Below are 19,514 nucleotides of genomic sequence, written 5' to 3'. Positions count from 1 at the left end.
CATTATGGAAAAGAAATGTTTGCAAAAACACCCTGAAGACTAGCATGAAAAGTAATGTGAGGCATCTGCTGCTTCCCAGAAATCTGAGCTGGTGATTTTTAAAACTATGACCAGGGGCCTCATTTATAAAGGGATATACGCTCAAAAAATGGCGTACGCCAGTTTCTACGCAATGTTTGCGATTTATAAAATACTAACTTGACGGGAAAACGTGCGGTCCTCCACGCAAACTCTAACCCATGCGTACGCACTAAGCACACAAACGGGAGAGACGAGAAACTGCGACACCGTTGGCAGAAGGAAGAATGGAGAGAAATATGTGGAAATAATACCATAAATAACTTGGGCGTAGGAAGCATCCTCAATGTGGGTGAGACAATTTAACAGGGGGTGTGGGCAGGTGGTGGACATCACCTCCTCTAGGGGGGTCCGGGGGCATGCTCCCCCGGGAATTTTTTTTTAAATGTTGAAGTTAAATGCATCAATCTGGTGCACTTTGAGAGCAAAATTAGGGACTAAATCTATGGATACATCTCTCAACAGCCATATGAAACAGAACTGTAAACAGATTTACTTTTTCTTTCAACATTTATTTGAACAGCAAGTGGAGGCAAAAGTGACTGCACCCAACACAATAAACCTGCTAGCTAACTAGCCTAAACTCAGTAACAGAATGTGGGCAACACGTTCTTCTCCACAGCCGCGCGACCTCTGAGTCAGACGTCACTTCCCCCTTTTCTATCCTACGGGTACAGCCACTCCCAGGTAATTCACGTAAGCAAAAAAAAAAGGGAGTGGCCGGAACACTTACAAATGTGGGCCGGTAGGATTTAGGCAAAAAAATATATATACATTTTGTTTATTTTTTAATTATTTTTTGTTGGCCCTCCAGCCCACGCAAAGCACCGGCCTATCGGGAAAACTCCCGGTATTCCCAATGGCCAGTCCATAGCCCAAAAAAGCTGCGCCGCATTTCGAGTTGATTGTGATTTATAAAGGGAAACCGGCGTAGGACGTGCGTGCGCAGTGTTTTACAAATCGGAATATTTATGTGCGTATTTATTTGCTTTGTCCTACACACGCCACCTTCCCACGTGAATCCTACACACAGTTTTATAAATGAGGCCCCAGGGCCGGCCTGTGGCATAAACAGTATTTAGCAAATGCTAAGGGAGCATCCATCCACCAGGGACCGCGGTGAATTTAGTTTTAGGTTGGATATTCGACGGACATTCGCGGACCCACCAGCAGCGTCAGTTTAATGGGGAGATCTTCTCCGCGAAACGAGGCTTTCACTTAGGGACCATCAACAAATGACTTTTACAATTAAACAAGAAAAATGTTCTTTTTAATAAATCGACAGTGACACTGCGTTCGCCCCCCACCCATTTCTCTTTTTTTTTTCAACGTCTCATGAGTAAGGTGCAGTACCGGAGTCCAACAGAGAGGCAGCAGCTGCGGGACAGTAGACTGCGTACTGCGAAACCTTCCCTGCCTTGAAGAAGAAGAAGTGATCCTTCGTTGTGAAGAGTCTGCGCCACAGCAGTAGCCCCTCTGCTACAGGGGTTGCGTTCCGATAATCCAAAAATCAGCTCCTAAATTCTAACCCTATCTCCTATTCCTTGACCTCTGAGTGAAACGTCACGGGGTTAAAGGATAGTGGATAGGAGAATTCAAAAGGACTTAGGAGAAGAGACCGCGGTACTTTAGAGAATCCGACTGCACTTTCACTATCCGACGTGTTTATGATGCTCCAGCGGACGTCATGAATGTGCGTCTGCTGCTGTGGGGAAACTATGGAAACTACAGTTTTCTATACAGCGGACTACAACATGGATGTTTAATAAGAACGAGGGACTACTGTAAACTCATCTAGAGACTCTGCACCGTGCTCTGATGCTGTTGCTTTATGCTTTATGAACGGGGACAACAGAGAAACATATTCTTCATGACCAAAGTTGGAATTGAAATAAAAAAGGAAAGTGAAACTTATGCTCATCACCCTCTCCCTCCGGTCCACATCAATACAAATGATCCCAATACGTATGATTGTATGAACTATGAAAAGATCTTAAAATCAATACAGATGTATTTATTATAAACGTTAGTCCTTAACATCTATCACTGTGTATATCACCATTCAAACATCTTTTAAAAGTTGAACAAACCCCACACAGCTCAGTAAAGACTGTGAGATGTTGACTTTATTTGATCATTTCAGTAAAAACTAACGTTCATATTTATCTTTTTGATTATAATACTGATGAACGTTCAGAAAAAAGCACTTGGGCAACTTACCACATACGTTTTAAAATGCTTAATAAGTACCGTAACTTTCATGATATAATTTCTCGGTCATAATCGGTTGTTTCCGTGAACGGCCGACTGTTGTGATGGCAAATGTTGCGGCTGCAATGCATTGTGGGGCAGCATTTTCTCCTCTCCTTTCGGTTAGGGAGGTCCAGTGGTTCCTAAGCTAAAGGAGGTTATAAAGGAAGTTTGAAACCTCCTTTCCTTTCATTTGGAGAATTGGAACGGCACTTATCATGGCTGCCACTGAGGGACTTCCGGGTCATTTTACTCCGTTAGGAAGGTTTCTAAGCTAAATGGACTATTGGAACGCAACCAGGGTCCAACCAAGGGGCAAACTCTGGGGAATAGCCGGTGTCGGGAGAAGCCCATGGATGTATAATAAGAACTGGATACAGCGTGGGAGGCGGGGCCTCATTCATTCCTACGAGAGTTGCTCATTAGCGCATGATGACAAAATGGCCCAACTTTTGAGAGAGCGAAACGTCACAGATTACCCGGCATGCCTGAGAAGTACCCGTATGTGCACTCATAGAGCATGCGCAACTTTAACCACGCCGCCCAAAAGGCTTGTTCACATTAAGCACGTGAATTTGCGTACACGTAACAGCACCGCGCGTTCATGACAGCATGGTACTGGATTTACATTAACGAGGCGGCAGTTAGCAGCTAGCGGCTTGCTAGTAAATTATGCTAAATTACACATCAATCGTTATGTACTTTTATATTACGCGGACATCAGGATCTAGTGATATCCAAGCAACAGAGCTTCATTTAGCATGATACTTGTGTGGGTTGTACATGAAACCACTTGGTAATATATACAAATGTATATGTTGAAGCCTGTTATGATCAATTGTGAGTTAAAACTTTATCTAAAAAGTAAAGCTGATGATGGATTACTGTGGTGGAGTTAAAATAACAATAGCCTATTTCTTTTTGAAATGTGATGGAGTAAAAGATAGTAACTGTGATTATTCATGTTAAGTAGCCCACAAGTAACTAAAACAATTGCAAGTGCAATAAGAAGCTACAGGAACGTTAATCTACGTCGGTAATATTAACTTTGTTTAATACAACATTTACGGTACAATATTTAAATCATACATCCCATGTAGTATAATGTTTTACAAATGATGAATTACAGCAAACATGTGCAATATATCCATTATTACAGCTCCGTGGGCTGGCAGTAAGGCGATATGGTCCGTTGTTATTGTGCATCCATGGGTAAAGAGAAACATGAACGTGCCGGGCGGCGCGGTCCCGTGGGTTAGATGCGCGTTCATAATGCCGAGGGAAATAACTCTCAGAATAACGTTATTAGCACATTTTTACAACTTGAGGAACGAATGTTTTTAATAAGAGCTATACAAGTGTTCATACTGGGTAGTTTATTTAGTTTAAAAAAAATTATCCAACGAGTTACAGACCACTCTTTCCCAATGTAAGTCAATGGGAAAAAGTGTTTCCGGGCCCAGCAACCTAAAGGAAGTGTAGTACCGCCGTTTGACCAGCACGAATATTCTCATCAGACTCCGGCGCACTTCCTGGGGGCTTGGAGAAGCCCCTCACTGCAGTGCGCAGTACCTCAAGATGGGCGGGAGCTCAACATGGGCGGAGCCTCAACGCCCCTCCTTCTCAACCTTTGAGGCACGTGACGGGACGGCCCCACCTTCTCAACCTTTGAGGCACGTGACGAGCTTCACAGATGACGCGTTGCATCCTGTTTCCGGGGTAGTAGTTCTGTTCTGTTAATCATAGCGTCAGAGTATTAACTATTTTAACATATTATATCTTATATTATTAATATATATATATATATATATATATATATATATATATATATATATATATATATATATATATATATATATATATATATATATATATATATATATATATATATATATATAATGATACCTTGAGGTCTGTGATGATGGCGAGTGATCTGTCGCCATGGCAACGGCATTTAAAAATGTAAAACTCAAATTAAACACATTAACAGCCTTCAAAGCATATTTTAATGTCTATTTGCATGTTAATTGCATCAATTATTTCAGTTATGACTTCAAGAAAGGGCCTTCATTTGTTTTTTAACATACACCTTTTTCATTTTCATTTAATTTTAATTTCAGAGGCAATATTGTATATTTACTCACTTTTTACTGAAAAACATGTGATATAAATGAAATCATATCACATTATTTCCTACCAGTATTTTAAAAAGTATATTAAAAAAGTGCCATCGTATTGACAAATTGATAGAATTGACAGGATAATATCGATGGTAATATAATACTGTGAACAGAGCCATTCCGCATGTACTTCTACTTTTGACACTTCGAGTACATTTAGCTGATAATACTTATTCTCTTTTACTTAAGAAACACTTTGAATTCAGGACTTTCAATTTGATTGAACACAGAAAGCAACAGACAAGACAGGACAAAATAATACACAGACAGATCGTGACAACTAATACATTTTGAGGCATTAGTGAACCCCCCAGCAGCACTCACTCATGACCCCATCTCAAATGATGGCCTGCTTCTTTTGTGGAACCTCACAACCTCTTCATCCTGAAATATATTTGACAAAGAGAGGTTAAATGTTTAACACTCACACTGGTTCAAGACTTTATCATTTGTGATTCAACAACTTCTACCTGCATTGCCTTTTCCTCCCGTCGCCTCTTGCAGTCTTGCGACCTCGCTTGTTCAGACCTTGGTGAATGAAAGACAAACATTAAAAACATTCATTAAAAATGATATAGTCAGGTTACAGTGTAAGAAATAGTCTCAAGAATGCAAATGTAAATTGTAAAATTAAAGAAACCTACGGCATGGGAACGTTTTTCAGGAGAACTAGGGTTACCACCAGTGCTTAATTTGCTGCATGTTTGTCTTGGAATATAAAAAGCACACAACCAGATGGGTCAACAACACATGTCCTGACAAGTCTTGTATATCAATGAAAAATATCAATGAAAAACTGAAATATGAAACCCTTATTTCTACATACCTCATTGAAATCAAATTGGGCTCTTGCCACAATGTAAAATGCGTACTGTAAATAAAGAAATAGTATATTATGTTAGGTTGTTGTGATGCTATGGTGTTCATTGACAAATAATATTCCTCCGTGAATGTTGTTTTGGATATAAATAAATTACAGCATGTCTCAAACTATGAGCAATAATGGAGTGCAAAGCATGCTGAAAGCAGTATACATTTGTATACATTATTATAAACAGAAAAATAGGACTACTATGTTTACTGTATATCCAGTATCTTACCATCAAAAACAAACACCCCACAGTTGTTCGAGAACCCTTGTCTTGGTAGGCCCTGTAGTGTGAAAAGTCATGTGTCAAAAATGACAATTACATCATACTCTTCAGTAGAATAATTTTAACAAATCTAACCTGGACATCATCCACACCAAGACTTGCCCAAGGCCCAGGGCACAAGATCTGAGCAAGGTTTATGTGAACACAATGCATGTGAAAGTTAAGAATAAGTACAATTTAATTCAACTTTATAAGTACTCGAAAATCAGGCAGAAAATCTTTGAACACTGTTGGAACAGGAACAAACTTGAACTTCCAAAAAAAAAGTCATTAAGGGGTCAAACAGAACAGCCCGCTGTCAAGTGGCATCTATGGTTCTGTTCAATGCCTTTTATTTAATACAATGCATCCCATGTTAGCTCAAATAACACAGAGCCATAGATTAAAAAAAGATAGACAAGTGGTCTGAAACAGAACTACCACTGTCCGGATGTGATGGAACTGTGCGCCAAAAGACCTGAATGATTTGGTGCGACTATCATCTCTCCAGCCAGCGCCACGGAGGGGATCTAGAAAGAAAATCTCCCTAGCTTGTGGCCTCAGTATCTGTTAATATCACACGTTCCAATATCAACAGGTATACTTTGACATGCAAACGTTATATTTAGGGCCGGGACTCGATTAAAAAAAATAATCTAATTAATTAGAGGCTTTGTAATTAATTAATCGAAATTAATCGCATTTTTAATCACATATAAATATTTGACCTGAGAACAGTGAGAAGCAATTTTTTTCACATGGATTTTAGTATACCATTAGGCGCATTCACACCGCAGTACTTTTCCCACAAAGGTTCATGAGAATTTAGTTCATGAGAACTCTTTGAACCTGGGGGAGGATTAGGCAAATGAAGCCGCTGACGTCACTTCTTCTTCTTCTTCTGCTTTGGGTTTACTGGCAGGCCGCAAACGGCGTATACTGCCGCCCAAAGTCCCCGGAGTTGGGGCCTGTAAATCGCCAGAACGCCGACACCTCCTCATCTCCACCGCTCCCATGTTTTATTTTGTGTTGCCATAAATTAGTCTCTCTGCGTTTCTGCGCTGGGCTAATGCTAATGCGAGGATAATAAAATGGCGGCTTCACAAAACTTTTTGGGAGTTTTACGGGGCGTGGTTTGCAATCCGCCCAGCCAATCAGACATATAGCTCTTTTCTCACAAGAGAGCCGTACGAAAGTCCCTGCTCTCTAGCAGCTCTCTGCTCTCTAGCAGGGACTCTCGTGGGGGTAAAAAGGTTCTCATGAACTCATTTTAGTACCGGCTCTTTTTGGTGTGAACGCGATAAAAGAGGCTAACGTCCACGCTAGCTTCCACGCTAGCTGCTATATGTTTTTGCATTGAGGTGATACTTGAGGCTTGATGTGCTGCGGTGATATGCGAATTCCTTTTTGCATAATTTGCACACAACCGTGCTCTTATCGACGCTTCCATCCGTCCGTTTTTTAAAACAACATTTCCCACTGTTGTTCACTGTGGTTTGTTGTTGTCTGAAGTCATGAACGTTAGTTGGTGCTCCAGTATAATCGGTACGCCTGAAACTCATCCAGTGAGAAACGTTCCGCGGTGCAAAAATAAGTGCGATTAAAATGCGTTAATTTTTGTGTAATTAATTAATCTTAATTAACGGGTTAAAGTCCCGGCCCTAGTTATATTATAAAGTTGTAGGATCTGTATTATACAACTAAATGAAGCGTTGAATTGAAAGATAGAAACACTATTTGCGGCATGGCAAACTTCATTGTACAGTAAACAAACAATAGCAAAGACTGAACTACATGTACTCACACAGAGTCCAGGTTCCAGGTTCCCACACTGGAAGGACAAGCCGTTGGAGATTTGCTGCATTTTCCTGGAAAAGCAAAAAACCAGTTGTGTTGATGTGACTTCAGTAATGAGTTGGTACAAGAACATGGAGCAGCAACATGGGTAATCAATCATGATCAAAATAGCGGCAGGTGTTGCATCGGATTGATGGTGGAAGATGGTGGAAACCAGGCAGCTATAACATGGCTGTTGGAAGCAAACACGCCATCTACTCTCTGTAACATGTAGTTTCATAATGTAATATCTTATAATTGTTTGATATAATATAGTATGTTTTATACATATATTTACATATTTTAGAACAGCTTCAATACCTTCTCAATAACTGTAAGACAGCTGTTCAGGATCTGGCAGAATACAAACACACAGTCAGTAAAATACAGAGTACATGAAACATGCCAACAATTGCCCCGACCCATAGATATATATAAACACTAGATGGCTCATGGGAGATTTTCCAGCGTAGCTCACCGGCCGCCATCTTGCTACAGTCAACAGGTACTCTGATTCGCGTTATGGTAGCTGTTGTAAGGTGAGTCATCTGCACACAAATACTCTTAACTCGCTGAAATCTTGACTGATTTACAAACGGTTTGGTTTATTATAAACATTATTAGCATGGCTATGATACAGGATGCTTGGACATGTTGAAATTGCAGCTTTTCTTTGTGTATGTGGTTGTATTTATTAGCTGGCTAATAACAAGAGGCTGTGAGTGAGACCTAGTATTACAAAGTTGACCCAGCAACTTTACACCAGTGGGAGAGGCAGAACTGCTCTTTCTTTTCAACATAACTTAAGTTACACATGATTTCTTCCAAGTGGTTTGGCTTGTTAAAAACATCTTGCATTATGATACAGGAATTTGCTGGCTTTGTGTTTACAGAAGTACCTGACTATGCCGGACTTTTGTGCAGCCTACGGATGCTCTAATCACCGCAGTCTGCAAACAAGAACCCGTGGGATCACCTTTCACGTGTAAGATATGACAATATTATGACTAAAATTAGGATAATCGTTAATTACTTAGTGGATGTATGTACATTACAAGTCCTGCTACACAGGATCAGTGGGGCTATGTGAGATAACAGTATTGCAAGATTGTTGTTGACCCAGCCTCTTTAGAATATGTTGTTACCATTTCTTTACACAATTATTTAATGTTTCTTTTGTACACCTTTTTTATTACTCTTAGTGTGGTTGTCTTATTCTTAAAGTAGGCTATACATACATGCATACATACCAAAAATATGATAATTTCGGTGTGTATTTTTGTCCTTACCCTTAATGTTAAAGGAAAGAAGGGAGGAAAATGTTGACAATAATTTATATATCTGGCTACCATTCTCATGTTTTTAAGGTTTCCCAAAACCGGAGAGAGGAGGAGGCAGTGGGAACTCGCCCTAAGAAGGGACGGTTTTGTTTCCTCTGGCAGGACACTGCTCTGCAGTGAGTACTTCAGGAGTGAGGACTTTGACAGGACGGGGCAGACTGTCCGGCTTAAAGATGGTGTTGTGCCAACAGTATTCAATTTCCCAGCTCATCTTCAAAGGGTATGTGTATCATTGGCCAACAAGAATTCAAGGTGTATAAGATTGATATATAAATATGTGATTAAATGTCACACTTTAGTTTTTTCTTTCTGCAAGTTTAGGAATAAATAATGTGTTGTGTATTACAGCACATTTTAAACACTCAACATGTCTTTAATGTTTATTTTAGCCGGAAGCAACAAGAAGCACAACCACTTCAAGAAGAGCGGAAGATGAACCTCAGCCTAATGTTGTGAGTATTCTGAATGTGGCCAAGACCAGAGAGATGGTCATTGATTTCAGGAGGGTGAGGACGTCTCCTCTACCCCTGTGCATTCTGGGAGAGGATGTGGCTGTTGTGGAGGACTACAAATACCTGGGAGTGCACTTAGACAATGGGCTGAACTGGAGGATCAACACTGACGCTGTGCACAAGAAGGGATATTAGAAGAAGGATATTAATTTCCATATTACTATTATTTATATATTCGTATATTTTGCCAAAGCAACAGGGAGCCACTGAGTGTTGTCAGGGCAGCAGAGTGGGTAATTTGCCAGGCATCAGCAGATTCTAGACGATCACAGCCCATCAAACTGCTAGAGGTCCTCTACATTGTGCGGAAGAGGATAGGTCCAGAGGATGTGTTTTTGCTCGGGGAGCACATTGTCGACACACAGTATGGCATTGACAGTCACCACCATACGCTGTTGACATTAGTTGTGTCCCTGTTTTTTAAGCTAAGGCTGCATCACATTGCAAAAATAACTGCTCTGAGCTTAGAGTGGCAGCATGAGACAGAAGCTCACAAAAACAGTCCTTTTCAAAGGGCATTAGCTCCAACTGTGTGTGCACGTGTTACGTGCCGTAGTGGGTGCTTGTGTGTCTCCCTCTCTTTCCCCCTGATGTTTCTTCTTCTTTGTTTAATGGTGAATCGTTACCACTAGGAGCATATATCGCCACCTACTATGTATTTATTAAATCTTTATTAAATCTAAAGAGGTGGGTCCTATGCAGCCAATGTGGTTCTTTGACCCAGCATTTATTTTTGAGTGAAGGTCACATGACCTGGAAGTTATTGAAGCAATATGCTCATTTTCCCATTCAAATATTATAAAAATATTTACAGGGTGAAAATGTAATAAAAAGAGGTGTCCTATGCATCAAGTATAGTTGTTTGATTCATAGCTGAATTTGAGTCATTAGGTCACATGATCTAGAAGTTATTGAAGAAATATGCAAATGTTTCCATCAAAATATTAAAACGTATTTAAAGTATTAAAATGCAATAAAAAGAGGTCTGTTCAACAAATGTATGCTCTAGAGTGGATTTGCTTCACATTCACTCGATCGGGAAGCTGTAGATTTATTAAAAATAACATGTTTCTTGTGTAATTGAAAAGTCATTTGTTGATGGTCCCTAAGTGAAAGCCTCGTTTCGCGGAGAAGACCTCCCCGTTGTAATACAGCCAGCAGCAGGGGAAACTGACGCTGCTGGCGGGTCCTTGAATGTCCGTCGAATATCCAACCTAAAACTAACTTCACCGCGTTCCACCAGGAGCACCAAATGGGGGGGAAGGAAAAAAGGAATTAAAAATGTAACTTTTACAATTTGTTTTGCTAATACTATTTGTAATAAGTATTGGATAACGAATTCAGAACTGTCTACATTGTGTAAAGCGACCGTACACAGAGCGGTCAGTGTTTGGCTTGAACTTATTTGATCAGTGGTTCTGTAAAATGAAAATTGTGACACAACCAATCACACACAGCATGTCCTCCATCAAACAATATGGAACGCTTCTGTTATGACAGTACAAAATAAAAACTTTTAGAAGCCATTTTAATTGCAGTCATTACACTTTCTGACAAATAAAGTTACATTGACAAGTTAAAGTTCACTGTGCATGTATACACGTTGCCACTGAGTGAAAAGGTCTTTGAAATCAAGGGGTTCTGAAGAAAGTGGAAATGACTGATGCAACTCTGCAGTATGGGTCATAGACTTACAGGTTTTATTTTGCCAGATGTCAACCACTTGCATGACATACTTTTTCTAAACACAGACAGACCCATGTGTGATATTTTTCCTGAAAGTGTCACACCAGTTGTCAACCGCTTTCAGTCTGATCACATTTCTTTGTCAAAGATCTGCATGCATCTTTACCGAACATAGTTCTTTGGAAACAGCTTGAAGAGCTTCCCCTCCTGCTTGGGATTAAATCCATATTTCTCCAGCTGTTCTTTGCTGAAAGTCCCATCTTTATAGTCTTTCTTGATCTGAGGGGCCACTACTTCAGCAAACACACTCTCTGCTGAGAGGGGGGGCTCCACTCCTCGAGGAGCGCGATATGAGACGTAGGGTTTAAGTTTGAAGTCTTCCAAGATCGGCACAACAAACTCAGGAATCATGGTCCGTATGGACAGAAACTTCCTGCTGGACAGCCTCATCCCAGTGGGCCTTGCACCCCTGCCTTTGTTATGAGTCCTTGATCCACGTTTGCTTGTAAACTCAGCCATTCTGTCCGCTCCTCTCACCAGACCCCTCACCAACGTGGATAACACCCCCATGGTTCCACAGCGTTTCCTCCTTTAAAAGACGGAGAAAAGGAGAAGACATGTTGTTTGACACATGTATTCTAGGGACAGTGGTGTAATGTCTTGAAGAACATTTACTCAAGTATTGTAATTAAGTACGATTCTGGGGTACTTCTACTTCAGTATTTGTATTGTATGCTTCTTTATGCTTCTACTCCACTAGAATTTGGAGGCCAATACTTCACTTTTTACTCCACTACATTTATTTGACAAAATGAGTTAATAGTCACTGTACAGATTCAGATTATTAGCTGAAACTAAATATACATACATTATGTAGGTACTTTTAGAAATGTTACCATTATTCCTTGGGATTGTGACAAACAGCATTGTGATCTCCCTGCCTGTATCGCATACAGAAGATTGACAATAAGTTGACTTTGACTTGACTGACTAAATACGCTAATAAATAAAGTATCATATATAAAAGGTTAACATATCCAGCAGCTGTACATAAAGAAATTTAAAGTAGTTCCCCCGTTACCAGCTGTGGTGAACACATTAATACATCAAAAAGAAATCCAGTAATGATATCATTCTAATATGGGACATTAAAAACAATAGTTACTTTTACATTTGGTACTTTAAGTATATTTTGATGTGCTACAGTTCAGAGGTAAATGGTGTACTTTTACTCCACCACATTTAATACCTTTAGTTACTTTACAGATGTGGATGAATGATGTGAAATCTAATCAAGTGTTGAATCAGACTTTAGTTCCACCTGGAGTAAATCCACCAGCTACCCTGCAGTATACAAAGTCATTCAAACTAGCTGCACCTTTACCAGCTTTGAGAACACTTTCATGATCAATCATTATAAAACACATCATATATATTATTCTGGAATGGACCAATCTGCACAATGACTACTTTTACTGTCGCTACTTTCACTATATTTTGATGAGAATACTTTTCTACAAGTATCATTTTGAATGCAGGACTTTTACTGTAACAGAGTATTCCTACACTGTTTTACTGAAGAACAAGATCTGATAACTTGTACTTTTACTCAAGTACAAGATCTGAGAACTTGTACTTTTACTCAAGTACAAGATCTGAGTACTTCTACTTTTACTCAAATACAAGATATGAGTACTTCTACTTTTACTCAAGTACAAGATCTGAGTACTTCTACTACCTCTGTTTATAGCCTATGAAAAAAACTATTAGAAAACGAAGGCTAAAGCTAACGTTAGCAGATAGTGACAATGTATGCTAGTTAGCTAGCTCAACGATTCCTTAAATAATATTGCGACAGAAAACCTCTTCACTGCACATCACCCTCTGCCGATCCGACAGGGAGCTCTGCTCTGAACACCTGAACTGTTCTAACAGCTGTTCACCAGCGGTCCAGTCTGTGCTACAGTGACTCCGGACCGCAGTTACTGTTAACGAACATTAGGTAATGTAGCTGCTGAAGTTAGCGGAGCAGCAGAGCCGACAGACAGGAAGACTCGAGCACACAGCTCGCGCTTCATTATAATATATTAAAAAAATAACACCATGCGCGTCAAGATGGCACATAACAGCTCGCGGCCGGAGATTACTCCGGGTCCCAGACAAGCCCCCAGGAAGTGTGCCGGACTCTGTGTTGTGTTTATTGTGTCCAAAACGGTGGTACTGCAACTTCCGTATCAGTCCGTGATGTCACAGTGACGCGTCCTAAACCCTGGAAGTAAACTGCGCATGTCTACCCTACTTTTATAATTTTCAAATCATAAATCTATCGATCATAAATCTATCGATTAGGTTTATGATTCGGAAATTATAAAAGTAGGGTAGACATGTGGAGATTATCCGACTGAACAAAACGTGATCCGTCTCTTGAATGTGTGTCAACCACAGACCTTATTTCGAGCTATTTTCCAAAATCCTATGGAGAAATTGCATTGCTTTTTTGTCGAAGGAACCCATGCGCAGTTACTTCTGGGTTTTAGGACGCGTCACTGTGGCACTCTATTGACTAACATGGGGAAAGAGACGTCTGTAAATCAGCGGATCTTTTTTTTTAACTAAATAAACTACCCAGTATGAACTATTTTATAGCCCTTATTAGAATCACTAGGTCCATAACATTTTAAAATGCACTAAAAGCCGAATCTAGATTTATTTTCTCTCCATTCAGTCTAGTGAGCCGAGAGTGGAAGCTCGGGGTACGGGTCTTAAGGAGCAACTCAACTGTGCATGCTCTAGCCAGGAATGACGGGTAATCTGTGACGTTTCGCTCTCTTAAAAGTTGGGCCATTTTGCTTTCATGCGCCAATGAGCAGCTCTCATAGGAAAGAACGAGATCCTGGCCGTTTCACAGGGTATTTCTCAATGCCGAGTAAAGCTGCTCCAGAGCCACTATTTCAAGCATACTATGTCATCGAGTGCCGCCGAAGGACTGTTCCACTGTCCAGCATACTTGGAATTCTACCGAGCCCGGCGTACTTTGTAGCGAGACATTTCAAGGCTGCACATGTGTAGACTCTGCGGTCTTAAAATCCCCACAATGCTTAGCGCACGGACCAATTTCCCCAAATCTGTGGCGGAAAATGTAAGACGGGGCCTCTCATATGACGCACACCTGCACACTTGCTCGCCTATTCCACTCTTCGTTTTCCGAATGCCAGGAAGGATTCTTGCCTCGCTTCTGAAGCAAGACGCTCGGGAGACGTGCTACCAAGCAAGCGTACTCGACAGAGTGGCGAAGTCCCTCCCCTTCCGGTTGGACCTCCATGGGACCTTATTTCGAAAAAATTATGTATTGAAGTCAATGGAGAGAGAAAGATTATCTTTTGATCCCGTTTGAATTGTGCCACGAATTACACATATGATGTTTGTCAAAAAAAAGTGTCGTAAAACTGTGAAGTAACACATTTGTTTGTGTGAAACGCTCAATGAACTACATCTCTGGTCTCGCAGAACAACACACGTCACCAAGATGGCCGTCACTACTGTCTTGTCAACAAAACGATGGACTACCCTCACTTTCACCACAATGAAACACGTCCAGAAGAATGTCATGCAAAGCTGCCTGCCTGCCTTTGATTCTCTCTGAACTGCCTGGTCTTTTTAATGTTTAATATCAACCATTTGTGCAGATAACATGAAGTAGAAAAGATCGCCGATCGCCGATGCTAGCGTTAGCATTTCTCCCCCGGGCTTAAATTGTGTATTATAGAATGATCACACCGGTGACAGTACTCTTCAAAGGGTTCACGAAATATGACTACTACTCTTACTGTTTAACATTTTGGGTTACTTAATGTTACTTCATGTTAAGGCTAATAAAAATGACAAGGCTGTAATGCTAACTAACGTGCTAGCTACTAGCTAGGTAGCTAACTTGATCCAGCCACTCCTGGTCCTTTCATCAGACGGGAAGTGAAAGAACGAGCAAGACCCAATGCTGGTATGATAACAACCTGGTACTAAGCACACAGGCATCTTGTTAAAGTTCTCTCATCTTAGCCAGCGCCATATAGATAGATTATATCTATATGGCGCTGATCTTAGCCATCTCTTAGTGGAGGAAAACAATTGTGACATCACTTACGCGACTCTGGGATTTGTAGTCTTTCTAGTTGCGTATTTTTCATCGTCTTATATTTCAACAGTTTTACGACAAACTGTGACTTTTTTGACATGGAAATGATTTTTTAAGATTGACAAACATATGTGTAATTCATGGCACAATTCAAACGGGATCGAAAGATACGTTTTCTCTCTCCATTGACTTCAATACATAATTTTTCCGAAATAAGGTCCCATGGACCGGAAGTAGATGGGCGTGACTTCGCCACTCTATTGAGAAACACCCTCAATGTCGAGAAAAGCCGCTGCAGAGCCACTATTTCAAGTATACTACGTCATCGAGTGGCGCCGAATGCTGGGCATTTAAACCATGGATGTATTATAAGAACTGGATACAGCGTGGGAGGCGGGGCCTCATTCATTCCAATGAGAGTTGCTCAATGGCGCATGATGACAAAATGGCCCAACTTTTGAGAGAGCGAAACGTCACAGATTACCCGGCATGCCTGAGAAGTACCCGTATGTGTGCTCATAGAGCAGGGGTACTCAAATACAAATCTTAAAGGTCCAAAATAAATGTTTCAATAAGACAAAGGTCCGTTTATTACGGTCATTCAAACTTTTAAACAATTGCAACAAGATTCTTAACACGAGGTTGCAAAAACAAAAATAATCTGTATGCAGCAGTTTTCATTGTTATTGTGTCTGTGCTTGACCCCTCAGAGTCGCAGTGTAAGAGCTGCACAGTTATGAATAAAGACAGCTGCACCCTCTTTCATTCAGCATTCCCATTATTGCTTTATAAATGTATTCCCCCTTGTGTGTCCACTGAGGATCGTCAGGCCCAACACATCTTCAACAAACTCCCCCTTTGCCTCATCATAAAAACTCACAAACACCAGCAACTGAGCATTGTCAGTGGTGTCAGTGGACTCACCCACAGCTAAGGAAATGCACTGTGCATTTTTTATTCCATCACAAAGCTGATGAATCAAATCACCAGCCAGTATTTATGTTCTTCTGGTTGCTGTGGAATCTGAGAGGGGATTTGCTTGATTTGACCTGTTATTTCCTCTTTTTGTTTGCCTTCAACATGGTCTCCATCACTTCAGACATGCATTCTTTTATACTCAGTTATTATCCAGTGGAAAGTCCTTACCTACTGGCCTAGTTCAATTAAAGTGGTTACTTTTTTTTGGCTGGGCAGTGTAGTTTTAAACACCGTCTGATTTGACTTTCTCAGGACTTAAAACAGTTTTTTGGGGGCAGACCCCCTCAAAGAAAAAAATATATTTACACACGTAAGTTCATCATCTTAATAGTTGTGTATGCTCATCCGTGAGCAGAGCATCAAGTTGACATGTCTATTACAGCTGAATGCGGCGATTACCATTTTGTTCAGCGAAACGCCTCACAAACGTATTAAGATCAACAGCTTTAGTGCGTTTTGATTCAATGCTGAGTACAGCCAAACTGACAGTCTCTTCTCTGTCAGACCGCAAATACCTCATTCCTTCAGCGCTTGGGTCCGAATGCTTCTCGTTTTGCGCCGTCCAGTTCAAAATGAAATCGCCGCCAATCGTATGTCCACGCTCGCGCCAGGACCGGGGGAGGGGTTACATGATGTGCATCTTGTGCTGCATTCACTTGCACTCGGACATTAGAGACTTTCTCTCATAAATGTCCGATGAGCCACAACTTTTCTTTCAAAACAAAGCTGCCAACTGGGGTGGCAAGGCCTATTTTTAGGGTGTCAGTTGCCACCCCGGTAGGTGAAACAAGGCTACTAGCTACAGTACAGATGGAACTAGATGAGCTGTTAACTCTCGCTCTGAATTTTTTGTTGTTGTTAATTCTCGCTCTGACTTAGACAGGTTGAAAGAGACACACACATGTTTCCCACCCGCATTCCGCGAAGACCCGCCCTACTGTGCCTCTGATTCGCAGATTGTTTGGGGGGAAAAAACGCTGACTGGATGCTGAATGTGATTGGACCAAAGCGTTGACACACACAGGTGGAACACAGTGGAACAGTCAGACATGCAGAGCGCTGTTTGCAGTGGACATAGAGGAGAATTTTGACTCATTGCGAATGCGTTGTGGCGATGTCTCACATATAATACAGAGATAATACATATAAAAAGTATAATTTGCTCAGAGTCCGGAGACAGTGGTGGTTCGGTCCGGATCCGGACCGGAGTCCGTAGTTTGAGGATGCCTGTCATAGAGCATGCGCAACTTTAACCACGCAGCACAAAAGGCTCGTTCACATTAAGCACGTGAATTTGCGTACATGTAACAGCACCACGCGTTCATGACAGCATGGTACTGGATTTATATTAACGAGGCGGCAGTTAGCAGCTAGCTAGTAAATTATGCTAAGTTACACACAGCGCGGTCCTGTGGGTTAGATGCGCGTTCATAATGCAGAGGGAAATAACTCTCAGAATAACGTTATTAGCACATTTTTACAACTTGAGGAACGAATGTTTTTAATAAGGGCTATACAAACATTCATACTGGGTAGTTTATTTAGTTTTAAAAAAATTATCCAACGAGTTACAGACCACTCTTTCCCCATGTAAGTCAATGGGAAAAAGTGTTTCCGGGCCCAGCAACCTAAAGGAAGTGTAGTACCGCCGTTTGGCCACAACGAATATTCTCATCAGACTCCGGTGTCAGTACCAGATATGTTCCGGCTACCAGATATGTTCGGGCTACCAGATATGTTCGGGTGTATTTCCGTCATATCCGTCTACTCACCTCCCTCTGCTGCCACACACAGAAATTGATTTAACTTCTGTTAGACAGCTATCATACTGAATACATATTTACTGTGAATGTGTGCAAAAATGTATGGCATATAGCTGTCGAACAGAAGTTAAATCCATTTCTCACTTATTCTGACAATGTACTTAACCCCAAATAAAAGAACCCAATAAAAAGAGTTGTTACATAATAGTGAAGTCACGTTGTAATAACAATAACTCATCTCTCTCTCGTTTTATTTTTGAGCTTTGCCAAAAGCCACTGTGTCAATGTTGTCCTACTTGGGTTGCCGTCCGGAGTTGTCCAATATGGCGGACCATCTCGCACATGCGCACTGCAGATCGGGCAGAGCTGCAGATCGGGTAGTGACAGTGACATCTGGTACTGACACCGGCGCACTTCCTAGGGGCTTGATTTAAACAGTCCTTCAGCGCCACTCGATGACGTAGTATACTTGAAATAGTGGCTCTGCAGCAGCTTTACTCGACATTGAGAAACGGCCCCTGCTTCCCACGCTTTATACAGTTCTTAGTATACATCCATGGTCCCAGACCCCCCCATATGCCTACCCCAAACATATTTGTATTGCAGATCTACACAAATGACCTATTTTGGATTCAAAACGGAGAATTTGGCCGAAAGGTGACAAGTTTGCATCCCTGATCTGAGTACATCTAACACCAATATCTAGGGAAGTACACAACTATAAGAAACCCCAGCTTGAACATTACTTTTTTTAAAGAAACGCTAACCTCCATTTGTTAACATTAAAAGTATGAAATAAACTATTTTAATAACTTTTAATTACATGTTTCCACATGCAGTAAAATTCCTTCTGGTGACATATGTATTGCTAGGTCTGAGGAAAAACACAGAAAGTGTTGCATTTTCTGTAGTGAATTCATTAGCTTGCTAGCTATCGATAACATGCGAGCTAGCTTATTGCAGTTAGTAGCATCTTCTGGCAAACTACAGTTCCTAACGTTATTACACGAAAACATGTGTTTCCGTTCAGTTAAATGTCATAATGTTCTCTCTATACGCTCATAAATGATGACAAAATTCGACTCCTCTCACCTTGAGCCCACTGTTTGTCCAACACAAGCAATGTGCTAGCACTCACTGCCCAATGAAATGCTCAGTGATTGGTCGAAAAGTTACACCATTCACCAATCACAATCCGAGATACTAGAACTGGACTGTCAATGATTGTAATGCGTCAAGTTAACCAGAGTTACCTGGAAGACCGACAGCTAGCCCTTCAAAATAAATGCTAAGAAGGCAAAACAGTATCTGCAGAGTGTATCTAATTTATTGGCAATGTTTTCCTGATGTATGGATATACTGTGTAATAATAAAACATGTAGCTGCACTCTCTCTCCACAGAGCCCAGTTATCTCTCGCTTCTGGTCCATAGTCCACGCGCGTCGGCATGATGCTTTTATTTGGACAGGAGTGGCAGGACATTCAGAGCGAGCATTCCGACACTATTCTTAGGTTTGTAGATACACAGAAACTTTGACACCAAAAAGAAAGGTACGTTGGGAAAAATATGTTTTCGGGTCTTTAGAACAGGGTAGGCTATAGCTGAGTGTTAATTTGTTTGTATTA

At 40.9% G+C, this 19,514-nt stretch overlaps 2 protein-coding genes and 1 long non-coding RNA gene across 5 annotated transcripts; 1 reads left to right on the top strand and 2 right to left on the bottom strand.

The window, feature by feature from the left end:
- Window positions 1-4,707: 4,707 nt before the first annotated feature.
- Window positions 4,708-5,743, bottom strand: LOC117541225. The gene is made up of 4 exons (XR_004568283.1): window positions 5,609-5,743; window positions 5,335-5,379; window positions 5,153-5,216; window positions 4,708-5,036 (listed from the first exon to the last, which is right to left on the bottom strand). It is a non-coding gene; the product is annotated as an uncharacterized LOC117541225 (long non-coding RNA).
- Window positions 5,744-7,311: 1,568 nt separating this feature from the next.
- Window positions 7,312-10,762, top strand: LOC117541223 (THAP domain-containing protein 5-like). Its single transcript, XM_034208389.1, has 4 exons — window positions 7,312-8,016; window positions 8,371-8,462; window positions 8,845-9,037; window positions 9,207-10,762. Exons 2-4 carry the CDS (start codon window positions 8,383-8,385, stop codon window positions 9,462-9,464), a joined length of 531 nt encoding a protein of 176 aa, XP_034064280.1. The 5' UTR covers window positions 7,312-8,016; window positions 8,371-8,382; the 3' UTR covers window positions 9,465-10,762.
- Window positions 10,763-10,840: 78 nt separating this feature from the next.
- mrpl41 (mitochondrial ribosomal protein L41) lies at window positions 10,841-19,108 on the bottom strand. 3 transcript variants are annotated; one of them, XM_034208390.1, is made up of 2 exons: window positions 18,981-19,108; window positions 10,841-11,604 (listed from the first exon to the last, which is right to left on the bottom strand). In XM_034208390.1, the coding sequence occupies exon 2, from the start codon at window positions 11,583-11,585 to the stop codon at window positions 11,178-11,180; it is 408 nt and encodes a 135-aa protein (XP_034064281.1). In that variant the 5' UTR covers window positions 11,586-11,604; window positions 18,981-19,108; the 3' UTR covers window positions 10,841-11,177. The 3 variants fall into 3 exon arrangements, with proteins under 3 accessions (XP_034064281.1, XP_034064282.1, XP_034064283.1); XM_034208391.1 differs by lacking the exon at window positions 18,981-19,108 and adding an exon at window positions 18,185-18,274; XM_034208392.1 differs by lacking the exon at window positions 18,981-19,108 and adding an exon at window positions 11,912-12,269.
- Between the last annotated feature and the right edge of the window lie 406 nt (window positions 19,109-19,514).

The sequence above is a fragment of the Gymnodraco acuticeps genome, unplaced genomic scaffold (assembly GCF_902827175.1).
Source record: "Gymnodraco acuticeps unplaced genomic scaffold, fGymAcu1.1, whole genome shotgun sequence".
NCBI classification, from domain to species: Eukaryota; Metazoa; Chordata; class Actinopteri; order Perciformes; family Bathydraconidae; genus Gymnodraco; species Gymnodraco acuticeps.
This window is presented reverse-complemented; position numbering and strand designations above follow the sequence as displayed.